General features: G+C 38.1%; 1 protein-coding gene across 1 annotated transcript in view; it reads right to left on the bottom strand.

Annotated features, from left to right (window-relative positions):
• Positions 1 to 1186: 1186 nt before the first annotated feature.
• The window catches only part of BPIFC (BPI fold containing family C), a 32814-nt gene continuing 21284 nt past the window's right edge, over positions 1187 to 12716 (bottom strand). Inside the window, exons 11-19 of the mRNA XM_078376202.1 lie at positions 11303 to 11394; positions 10527 to 10700; positions 8425 to 8478; positions 8077 to 8247; positions 7388 to 7455; positions 6141 to 6183; positions 5454 to 5517; positions 4819 to 4895; positions 1187 to 3075 (exon numbers count right to left, since the gene is read on the bottom strand). Coding sequence (XP_078232328.1) covers positions 2968 to 3075; positions 4819 to 4895; positions 5454 to 5517; positions 6141 to 6183; positions 7388 to 7455; positions 8077 to 8247; positions 8425 to 8478; positions 10527 to 10700; positions 11303 to 11394 — 851 coding nt within the window. The 3' untranslated portion in view covers positions 1187 to 2967. The remainder of the gene's footprint in view (positions 3076 to 4818; positions 4896 to 5453; positions 5518 to 6140; positions 6184 to 7387; positions 7456 to 8076; positions 8248 to 8424; positions 8479 to 10526; positions 10701 to 11302; positions 11395 to 12716) is intronic.

Here is a 12716-nt window from a genome sequence, read left to right as displayed (position 1 = left end):
GCGAGTCTTGGCCAGCAGATCAATTAATGGATTAAATCTACAGATAAAACAGTCTCTCTGAAACACTGCTTTTAGATGAGAAAAAAAAACCAAAGGAAAACATAAGGAAAAAAATCAAAACGTATATTGGAGAATGCTGTTATTAATTACAATTATGTGATGACATGTCAATTTGGACGGACGGTGACCTTTCTGGAGTTCTATTTTGTTTTTATGCATAACATATTCAAAAGCGGTTCACCAGTCCCTCTATCTGCTGATGTTTTGGAACAGTGGGAAGTTGAATTCTTCACACCAGACACTCAGCTTCTGTTATCAGGAATGAAAAAAATATTCCAAAAGAAGGTGCGAGGTTTAGGTGGGAAAATACAGATGTGTGGAAGGCAATGCCTGGATGCCACCCCCACATTCTGTACATTTCCATAAGGGAGTCAGGGTTAATTTTCAATAACCCATTTGTCACTGTTGCATGTTGTCAGATTATCTGTAACATTCTGGGATAAGGAAACAATAATTTACCCCTTATTTTGGAAAACAGATCAGCTGTAACCCAGCTCAACGGCTGTTCAGATGGAGATAGATCCACGTCCAGGTCGCTATTCCAAGCAGAATGCCAGCAAGCAAACATGTGGCATCTACATCTTTGGTCCTCACCGTGTTTGTTGCCTGGGCCAAACCAGAAGTAGGTGAAGCACCTGATTGCAACGATGAACAAGATGGTAGGGGCCCAAACTCATCTTAAGTTCTGCCACATATGACTCAAGGATTGCAAAGCAACTGCTGCTCCCTGTCATTGTGGGGGTGAGACACCTTCTCTATGCCTGCAAGATTTTTAGAGCAATCCTAGACAGGAATAAGTGTTTCTGACTTCACTGGAATAGCTGTCCAATAAATGATCTCTGTATATTTATTCAAATATGCCTTGTGTGAAGTGCTAGTTGAAACCACAGCTGTGGGCAGGTTCTCGATTGACACTACACAGAAGGCAAAGAAAAACATTTAAAAAAATTAATCTAAGTGATGTAGTACATCAGTGATAGTTTACCAGAGGCGGTTTTTTTCTTCTTCATTTCCCCAGCACCTCCATAGAGGAATAGGAAAAGAGTTTAGTTTTCCAATATCCTGGTGTGGCTCACCTATTAAGCCTCTTCAGGAAACCAGAAATTGACAGTACTGTAGAAATATATGGACTAAATATTTATTTTTATTATTTGATTTATATACCGCTCATCTGGTAGCCAAGGCCACTCTGGGCAGTTTTCAACAAATAACAAAAGACAACAGAGTAACAAAATAGCAAAAAGCAACATTAATACATAGGACTGAAAATCCAAAATCATAAAGTAAAGTGAGGATAAAATTATAATACAATAAATTAAAAGCATAGAAGAAAATAAAAACACGGAGCAGGGCAGTATGATAGAAGTTAGATTACTGGACACTATTGTATTAGAGTGTAGTTTATTCAGGGAAGGCCTGTCTAAATAGTCAAGTTTTTAGTAGCTTTTGGAATGTGCCCAGTGAAGGAGCCGGGCAGACTTTGGGTGGAAGAGAGTCCCATAATTGAGGTGCCACTGCTGAGAAGGCTTGATTTCTAGTGGTTGTTTTCCGGGCCTCTCTCGGGGTCAGAACTCTCAGCCGCCCTGTCTGCGACAATCTTATAGGATGGGCAGACCTAACTGGAAGGAGGCGCTTGGCCAGATATCGAGGTCCCAAACCATTTAGGGTCACTTGAGGTCCATATGCCATTTGGATGCAAGGATCACACCACCCAACCTCAAAGTACCCTATTTAGAGTGTAACAGCCCACTCCAAAATGGCCAATGTGGACATGCCCAAACTTTAAGAGAATCTTATACCCCCCCTCCTAGATTCATACTCTATTCATCTGAAGAAATGTGCCTGGACACGCAAAAGCTTATGAATAATAACAACCAGTTAGTCTTATAGGCACTATGTGGCTTCTAATGTGTCTCATGTAAAGTGTTACCTGTCTTCATTTCACACAGGTTTTTACACATGCGGTTTTGCCATGGTTGTGCTTAAATATATTTATTTAATATATCTATCTATCTATATATTTATTTAATATACTTAAACCTACCTACCTATAAATAAAATATATACAGGGTTTGAATAGTAATAATTGATTTGGAGTATGATGGTGACAGAAATCTATATTCATATTTAGTCCAGAGATAGAGGTATTATAAATAGCCAGTGTATAAATCTACTTAACCCAACTATTCTGTCCTAGAACGAATCTCCTACCAATGCCATGGTGGGAACTGGTTGCCTCTAGAACTTGCTTAACTGCAATCCCCATAATCCCTAACTACTTGACATACTGCCTACAGATTGTGATACTCCCACTACACAATCCATAGACATCTGGAGATCCACACGTACCCTACATTCTAAGGACTCTTCCCACTACTCTCAAAAGTAGCAGATGCCATGCAAATGTCCTTTCCATTATTGTTAAAAAACCCCAGCAGGGAATGATGTGTAAGGAAATTACATATGGTAACGAGAAAGCTTCTTTCCGCAGGATATATCTTGCTCATAAGTCCTTCACTCTCACTGGGAAAGAACTGTGATAACTGTATTTCTACCATGAAGAATAAATCTATACTAAGCCTTCTCATAATTTCAAGTGAATTATAATACAAAGAATAACAAAGAATAGAATTATTTTAATCCTCAAGTCAGATCTTTTTAAGTGTGAGCAGTTGTAAAATCTAGGTTAAGAAATGCTTTCAAATTTCTTAACTATGGACTATCAGCTATTCAGTGTCATTCAAAACTGTTCTCTCTGTCTCATCACACACACACACGCACACACACGAGAGAGAGAGAGAGAGAGAGAGAGAGAGAGCGAGAGAGAGAGAGAGCACACTTTCAGAGTTTTAAATCATTCTCTTCCCTGTTGCATCTTCCACCTGAAATCAAAATAGTCCTGAAGTTTCATGTTTTTATAATGGAAATGTCATCAAAAATTGCTTGTAGATCATCATCACCTCTTTGAACAGCAGAAGGTTTGAATGTCATATCAGTGGAAATCAGCAAGTATCCCTAAGAAGACATACAAATATTTAATTAACGTTAACAAAAGTAGTAGGTTGCTGGTAGCTTGGCTATCACTAATAATATCATCTGATGTATTATGATTTATATTTCTTTGTGAACGAATGAATGCTATTGCTGCTGTGTAATTGACATTAATTACAACACATTGGAGGGAGGCTTGTGCAGCAATTGTGCTTGGTAGTTCAGATGCAGAGGTCATGGATATATGCATATACATATGCATATGCATAGGCATACACACATACTTTCATTGCATGTTAATTTTTTAGCATTAACCAAAAGTGGTGCCCTGATTCAATGGAACAGTATGTCTGCCTTCCAGAGTTATGCTACTAGGATTGAATGTGCATATGTGTGTACCTGCCTACCTTCCTATATGGACCCCGAGTGGTTCACTTTAGGACATGATGGTCCACCTTTCCAACCTTTCGCTTTGGTTTCTCTTTTCTTGTTGGTGCAGTGATGTCACTGCCGGAGCTCACAACAGCTGTCTCCTGCTTTTATTTTCCTTGTATTATCTGGGTTGGAGGCAGCAAACAATTCTGCCAGAAGTAATTCTGATAGCACTGTGTAACTGCAACGCCACAAGTCATAACTGTTTGCATTTTCTTATTCACAGGAATCTGTTTTTTTCCTCACAGATCCAGAAACACACAAATAGAACAAAACCAATGTTTTTCAACTTTGTTTGATCAAGTGAAAATATTTTATTTCTTCCTGAAGGAATCAAGGATTTCTCCTGGACCCATGACAATGGTGTTGGAGTTATCTTGGGAGAGAAGCTATGAAAAAGATTCTCAAAACTAGTCTGGGGTTTAATTTGAAAGAGCTGTAAAATCAAGATGTAAAGATACTGGCTAACAGCAGGCATTCTTTAGGCATTTTTGTGAAGGATACACTTCTCATTTTGTTATATGCTATTTTCTCTCTCTGAATATATTGCCTATTTTTCTTGTGAATTGCAGGATATAAGATGATTAAAAAACATGCCCTGAAACAAGCTGGACATGAAATCCCATTTCAAAATACAGAACTACTGGACAATACCAGCAATCATTACGTTAGACTACACAGGGAAGCCACTGAAATCCACAAACATCAGCACAGCTTCAACAAAAAAGAAGGAAGTCTAAAACTTAACAAAGCCTGGCTCCCAGCACTGAAAAATACCTGCAAAATAGCCTGCAAAAAGGTCAATAAACTCTACCCAGTCAAAAGGACACTGCACACAATAGACTAGCTAATGACACCCATCAATCACAGTGACAGATCACCTCCCCTTAGTACAACAATACACTCAAAACAAAAAAACACCCTGATCACAGTAATCACCCAATCTCCTGAAAAGAACAAAACCTGATTCCACAGCTACAAATACCCAACTATCCCACACACTACACCAGCACAGACTAAGTTCTAGCTCCTGTCCTCTGAAGATGCCGGCCACAGAGACTGGCGAAACGTTAGGAAGAAAAACCTCCAGAACACAGCCAAACAGCCCGAAAAACCCACAACAACTATTTGTTGGTAAGCTTATTCATGTCACATGTATATTTTTTTTCATGAGCAGAGGCTTTCTATAGGATGTTTTGAGAATCTGGGTGGGATCCCAGGAGTTGTAATCTAATGAAATCATTTTTCAAAGATTTACAGTACATCTTATACATAATTCTACTTAGCCGCCTTCTTGCCTGTGGACATGCAAACATGGGCACCGTAGAATCTCACCTGGTGAACTGTAACAACAGGTTCCACAAGAATTGTTGAGTCTAGTATAGGTAGAGGAACTCCTTCCTTCAGTTTGACTTAATAAAAAGAGACAGATTTATGAGTGTGCATTGCTAAATAATAACAAAATGCAGTAATATCTGTAGTTAATCAGTCATGAGCTAGCAAGTCAGTTCCAACTTATGGCAACCCTTTGAAGACTATCTTGGTATAATATAGACAAAAGTAGTTTGCTGCTCATTTCTTCTGGTGCTCTAGGACTGTGCAAATTATTGAAGTCAGCAAAGGCGGTAGGGCATGTAACTCCATCAGCACACACTTTTCGGGTCTTGGCTGGTCCTTCTGCCATGAAACATAGTTGGGAATCAAACTCCTTGCCCTGTTTACACAGCTCTGGAAACTCAGTGGGATCTATAGCTTTAACACAGAAGTAGCTCACAAGTTGTACATTATTGCTTAAATAAGGAGTTTTCCAAAATATATGTTTAATTTTGGAGTTCAATATTCCTATAAAGCAAGACATGTTGTGAATGCAGTTTGAAAGGCTGAAAAGTGAAGCCTTATATAAAGTGAACTCTTGCATCAAAATTGTTAAAGATTCAGATTCTATGAAACAACTCAAGCATTATACTTACCATTGGCTGCTGGAATTATTCCATTTTGTAAAATGAAAGACATGAAGTTATCCAAAAGTGACACCTGTAATGTAATAAATTGTTGATTTACACTCAGATTGAGGAAGTTGAAGAAACTCTGATGCCTCCTTTTTTGTAGGAATGATAACAGGAATTGTTTTAAGGTGAATTTGTTCTTTTTGCAGATTGCTTTGTTTTACGAGTACCATGAGCCACATGTGAGTTTTGCAAACAGAAGGGGAATGTAAGCATTAATGCTCCTATGGAAGATGTTAAATCCCTAGTTGTGCCAATTTTATTATTTAATAATTTGTGCCATATAATTTTTGTGCAGCTTGCGATCTACGTATGCTTCAAATTGCACTGTGGTTCTCTAAACTGCTTCAGAGTTCATCAGGTACGGATTTTTTTTCTACACATTTGGGAGTGGGGCCCAGACAAACAAACAATAGCCACTGAGGACTGAAGAAAAAGTATTATGAATTACTTTTTCTTCCAATGAAGTATTATTGGAAGAAAACTGAAAACAAAGCAAAATTCAAATAGGAGAAGCGCAAAAACAAGTTATCAGAAGAACACCGTCACTACCAGAGTAGAAGTCAAACATTAAAGAAAAACATTTTAAAGTACTGTAATTATCTACTGTAAACTCCTTTTGACTCCCCTTTTCCATAAGCTAAAATTTACCTTGAAGAAGCCAACATTGGAGTGGGCCAAGGAGAGATTGAAACTGGGAAAGAAAAAGAATGGTTATGAGCAGATTAGCATACAGTACATAGATATAAATAACTCTGTATCTGAACAATGTTAAAGATAAGGGAGATAAAAGCCAAACCTAAGTGCATTTTTACACATGAGGAAGAAAACAGCTCTTCCTTCATCAGTTTAGCTAAATTTTCCATGAATGTTACAAATACATCTCTTACACCAACATTTTGGACAGTCACAAACCACTTGGAGAAACTCAAACAACATTTAAATATGAAAGTACACTTCTTTGACAGGTGATGCAATAGCGTTTTATTCTATCCTATTTTATGCTATCCAAAAAAGGACAGTTCTAATCATTTTAAAAATTATTTTATTCTAACTTTTCCAGCTATGCCCTTTAGGTAACCGATATACATATTCACTACTAGGTACAATATTGCTTCATCCTTAAAGATGGCCTATAAATACTGTAATAGTAAATAAATTAAGAATAATGGGATCTGTGGTATTGTGATGGTTTTACATTGTGTGTGTGTGTGTGTGTGTGTGCACGCGCATGTGGACACACACAGTATTTTACGGTAAAGCAATGACTGACTATTTGCTTCCTAAGCATTCTGCTTATTGGTTGTTGTGGGTTTTTCAGGATCTTTGGCCGTGTTCTGAAGGTTGTTCTTCCTGACGTTTTGCCAGTCTCTGTGGCCAGTATCTTGAGGACTGAAGTAGGAACTCTGTCCATGTTCTACTCCAGTCCTCTCAAGATACTGGCCACAGAGACTGGCGAAACATCAGGAAGAACAACCTTCAGAACACGGCCAAAGAGCCCGAAAAACCCACAACAACCATCAGATCCCGGCCTGAAAGCCTTTGAGAATACATTCTTCTTATTGGTTTTCCTGTGTGCCTTGAAGTATCACATGTTTTCAAAAGTATGGGATAGAGCATATTTATTCACACAGTAAAAATCTATGACACTTGTATCAATTTTTGGGGGGCATAGAACTAGTTCTACACAACAGACAGTGCTAACAAACAAGCAAACATTATGCATATCCCTTCTGAAAACACAGGAAAATGTCAAAACGTTAGTGATTAGAAAAAAATTAATGTTTACATGCTTAATTACTTATTGCTATAAACAGCATTGCATCTTTAATTGGTGGATCGATCCACTCTCACGACCTGTAAGAAAACAGTAAGTGTAAAATCTAGCCAAATATTACCTGTCCAGACATAAAGCAGGTACCAGATTCTTTTCAAATAACGTCAGACTGACATGGGTTTTGGCTGTCTGTGTGAAAAAAAGAAGAAAAATGGGGGTGGGGGGAGAAATAAGGCCTGTTTATTATACAAAAGTCTCCTCTTTTACAGGAAGATAAAACTGAGAGATTACATTCATACTCATGAATACTGTATCTCCTAGGTTTCTGCCATAGTTTAATGGAATTCATAGGGTTGCCAGCCTCAGGGTGCTGGCTGATATGCAAGAGGATTGCTGTTCCTCCAGGTCTCCAGATGAGTAGTGTTGGAGGAGGAGAATGTTTGTGTCTTTTAAAAAAAGAGAACGTGAGGTGGTTTTAAAGCCTTGACATTCATCTCCCCTTTTACAGCTGGCACAAAGGTGTATTTTGCTGCATGTCCAGATGCCCCTTCAGCCTTCCTTCCAGTTCTGTGTTTCCATACTATCTGATCAGCTGGATTTTACTCAATTTATGTGTCCATATACCAGATTCTTCTTCTGTGAGCATTCACAATCAGGTGGCTCAGAATCAGCCAAATTTAAGGATACCTTTAAACACTCTGAGGAAGTGTTTTGTGTGTCAATCAGTATTTTGTTCCTTCAGAATACTGCATTTTGATGATGATTCAAAAGTTATGGGCCCGTCAACTAAATCTGTTGCATGGTACTTACTACATATAGGCTGAACATAGATTGGATGGTTGAATCTGGCTGGACGGCCAACACATCAATGGAGCCAGCAAGCACAAGAATAAAACTACCATTGTGCAGATTGATCAGTGGTGCAGCAGTAGGTGTTAGATTCAACATTACTGGCAGTGAATTTCCATAAAGCTGGGCAACCTAGAGAATTGTAAAACAAAGTGTTTGACAGCAGGTTCAGATTGGATTCTTTAAAAACCAGCTCTAATTCATTCTTTATTTGAACTACTGTTTTCAGAAAAGTTTCTTTGATTGTGCAGAATTCCTACATATATTTTCTACTCAAACATCAAACTTCATAAACATAAAGGTACTTACCATGGGAATGATGCTGGCAAATGTCTCTGTAGTTAGCATAAAGTAAGCAGAAAGCTGAGAAACAAAGTAAGATGTTAAGACTTCATTATGAGAACTGTGTTTTAAGTAAGGTTTTTAAAATATTGGTTCTCTGGCTGCCTTGTGCTTGATTTTGCTGTTTGTAGCACACCTCAGTATAATATAAATCTTTAGAACAAGGCTGTGCAACTGTAGCCCTCCAGGTATTGCTCAGCTGGAACTCACATCAGCCCTAGCCAGCTGAACCTTGGCTACCATGTCCCAATCCTGCTTAGAATACATTGCACCCATGCCTAATTCAACCTTGAAATACTTATTCTAAGGCTGAAAAATGTTGCCAGAAGTGGATCTGATCATGCCCTTGCCTAGAAAACACATTTTTTTCAATTGCATTTGAATTAGGACACCTTCTAAGAAATATTTCTGTATAACTCTTGAGAGTTGTTTTAATAAAACCAATGCATGTCCAGAATGCCATATGCAAGTTTTTATAACAAGTTGCTGACTGACTATTTGTGCACCCCATATGAGCCTTCTTGGCTTTTAAGATCTTCCGGAAACACCCTTCTCTCGGTTCCACCATCTTTCCAAGCTCTTTGATTTATATTAGTGCATTGAACAGGGGATTAGACGTGATGGCCTTATAGGCCCCAACTTCATCATTCTATGATTTTATGATTTGGCGAGTACACAAGAGAGGGCCTTCTCAACGGTTGCTCCTAGGCTTTGGAATGCACTGCCCCAAGAATCCAGATTGGCCCGTTCCCTCTTATCCTTCCATCGTCAGGTAAAGACCTTCCTCTTCAGGCAGGTTTTTAAACAGTAAGTATCTCAGGAATGCTTGTTTATTAACTTATAGATTTTTAAATGTTTTAAAACTGTTTTTAATCTTAATGTATGTCTAATTGTTTTTAATATGATATTTATATGGTATTTTTAAACAGTTGTTTAAAAATACCGTATAAACAACAAAGCATGGACAGAGTTCCTACTCCAGTCCTCTAAAGATGCCGGCCACAGAGACTGGTGAAACATCAGGAAGAACAACTTTCAGAACACGGCCAAAGAACCCGAAAAACCCACAACAACCATCAGATCCCAACCGTGAAAACCTTCGAGAATACAGTTGTTTTATAGTTTTAGATATCGTGAGCTGTCTCACAACACAGAAAGGAAGGAAGGTTCCAGGATATCACAGCTAAATGGTAAGATCACAACTCATCATCATGTGGAATTTCTTTGAAAACTAGCACAAGCCAAGTTCTGTCTGAGTTGTATTCCGATCTGTGATATAAGAGAGTGTAGATATAAGTGGACATCACAAGGCAACACAGGATACCTCAGGATCCTGTTCAAGATACTGCTTGCTGTGAAATTCTTGCATGCTGGTGGTCAAGCTCCATGAAAAGCTTTACTTCTGTCTGCCCTTAAAAATAGTCAGAGAAGGTCGAGTTGAATCAGAGAAGACCCTGGACCAAACCTGAGCACCTACCAAGCTCTGTCCACACCATCTCCTGGCTATTTTAGAGATAAAGATATACAGAAAAATGACATTTGTGAAACAGAGTAAGTTGGCACTGGCCTTCTGTCCATTACATAAATGTTTCTCCAGCTTGGAGCCTCAGATATTTACTACAATCCTGGTTTTCACTGACTATACTGTTGCAGACCCATGGGACTTGAAGCTGACCAGGATAACTAGCATGTTTAGCATTGCAGCACATTAAAGAATGACAAATCTGTTTCAATACGATTGCTTGTGAATTACAACCCACTTCATCAGACGTATCATGACGTTTGGGGTACAGTTATTGTAATTGTAAATGATCCCTCACTGCCCACTACTTTGGCAAGTAGGATCTCAAGATCTTTTTCTATACCAAAAACTGGGGGGAGGAATAAAAAGAAAAGGAAAGGAAAAGATAAAAAACAGTGAGAAATAATCCAGATGTTTCAACACAGGAAACTTGGAGGAGGTTATGATTAAAAACTTGAGTTTTAAAAAGGAAACTGATATTTAAAGTCCTAGTTTTTGAGAGACAGCATTTGGTGCCATAATACCATGTTCTACAATTTATGCTCACCTGCTCTGCAACAGATCCATCAAAGGCTCCAGATGTATAGTAAGCCAGTGAAGCAGTCTGAAAGAAATATTCTGACACTCCTATATAGAGCATAGAATCCACCTCCTCTGGGAGAATGAACGGGTCTGGCTTGAAAGGAGGCTCTGATTCATCAGCTGCCGGGTAGATTGTTCCCTGGAAAGAACATACGAAGAACAAAGTATCACAGAAGATGGGCTCTAAGAAATGGAGACAAAATTGTCAAGGGGTTGTATCATCAATGGGCCACTCCCCTAAAATGAAGGACTCAAAGGCTGAATAACAGTTGTTGCCATCTAATGGCAGTAACTGTCAGGCAAATGTAATAGAAAGGTAAAGGTAATGCAATCATTGATGCTATTTACTGATTGATTAGAGAAGTGATTAAGCTAACAGATTCATTAGTGCTGACAGAAGACTGGACTATACATTGCAGGTAATCCATTATTAATAGAGGGAATTCCTCAACTATGAAAGCATATGATTGTCGCAGCATAAACTTTTCACACTTCACATAGTTTGAAAAATTATCTTATTTTTATGATTGGTCTTTGATGGTTAAACACAGACTTCATTTGCAAGTCTGATTGCTCAGACACAAACATCTACCTAAATCATATCTCCAGAGCACTAACATGATTTCAGCTGTAATATTGGCTTATCTAAAGCATGGATTGGCTCTGGTATGAAAGTTCAATCATATGAACCCAAGAGGTGTCATAATTTCAGAAAATCTGCATTTAGGATTACTGTGTTACCTTTAAATCCAGGTTGATGAATGTGCCGCAGATCAATGGAGATTTTACCAAGGAGTAGTCTATTATAGCAAAAGCATCAATCTGGGTTCGCACTATTGTAGTGGGAGATGAAACAATAATAATTAGATGAAATATATTGCTGCAACTACATAGAAAGCACTCAAAGTAATTTTGATCATACTTTAGGGGCATAAGGAAGATACAGAAACAATGGTGTTAATAGGATATAACTATCTTCCAGTTACATAGAACATTTTCAAGCCGAATAAAAGCTTCGTTCCAAAAGGGAAATACTGTATACTGTATGTCGTGTAATTCTGTGCACGTTTACATAGGCCCACTGGCTTCTGTGGAGGTTTTTCTCAAGTTTCTATCTTAATGTGCAAACAGCTGCAGTCAAACTATTAAAAAATATGCTCCTGAATAATTTTTGTTATCATCTGTAGAAGAGGTACTGAACAAAGTTAAGTTAAGGTACAGCATGCAGGTCTAGTCCTGAATCCTAGTCACTCTACTTACTACATCATATTTGCTCTCAGTATAAATAATTATTGCTGGACAAATACAAGCTTTTCCTTTTATTGCTATTATGATTACTGAGTTATGGAACATGGTCACAACTGTCACAGGTGAATAAGAGGGTTTTTTATTCATGGTTTGTATTTTTGTATTTTTGTTGTTTTAAGATCTATTTTAATGATGATTTTTAATATAATGGTTATTTCTTTTTAAATATTTGTATAACTTACTGTCTTTAAATTTCAAATAATGTAAGCTGCCTTAGGTCCTTTTTAGAAGAAAGGTGGAGTAAAATGTTTTAAATATGTTTAAAAAGACTAAGAAGGTAGCTGGGTTTTTTTGGCGTTGGCGACAACTCTTTGGAGCCATTTTCTGACAGAGCTAAGCCTGGCCCCCTCCATCTCTAATTTGAGGAGGCTACCGAAGACTCATCTCTTCCAAGAAGCTTTTGGTAGCACCTTCCCCTGAACTTGCTTGTCCCTCTTCTTGTGCTCTCCGCTTTTACGGCACTAACCGGGCTTAATGGCTTATCTATTTTTGCTTGTTTGTTGTTTGGTTGTTATTATGTTTGATTTTGTCATTATGTTTTTCTGTTCAGGTTTTTACAAGTCCACTGCCCAGAATAGTGCCATGCACTAATGGGGCAGCATATAAACAAACAAACAAACAAACAGGCATTTTTGGGTACTTGCTGTGATATAATTGAAGATAACTAGCACAACTCACTTTACTTTGCTGAATCATATGAACTCCAGCCCCACAATTGTCTTTGAATCTACAGTATAGATCCAGCCTGACACGACCTTTTTTAAAAAAATCCTGTAATGGTCCCCTTACATCCATCATGTTGGACTATTGTCATAGGCAGAAATATCACATGACCAGTTTGAATGCC

Source organism: Pogona vitticeps, chromosome 5, assembly GCF_051106095.1.
Source record: "Pogona vitticeps strain Pit_001003342236 chromosome 5, PviZW2.1, whole genome shotgun sequence".
Taxonomy (NCBI): Eukaryota; Metazoa; Chordata; class Lepidosauria; order Squamata; family Agamidae; genus Pogona; species Pogona vitticeps.
Note: the sequence above shows the minus strand (reverse complement) of the source record. Positions and strands in the feature narration are given on the sequence as shown.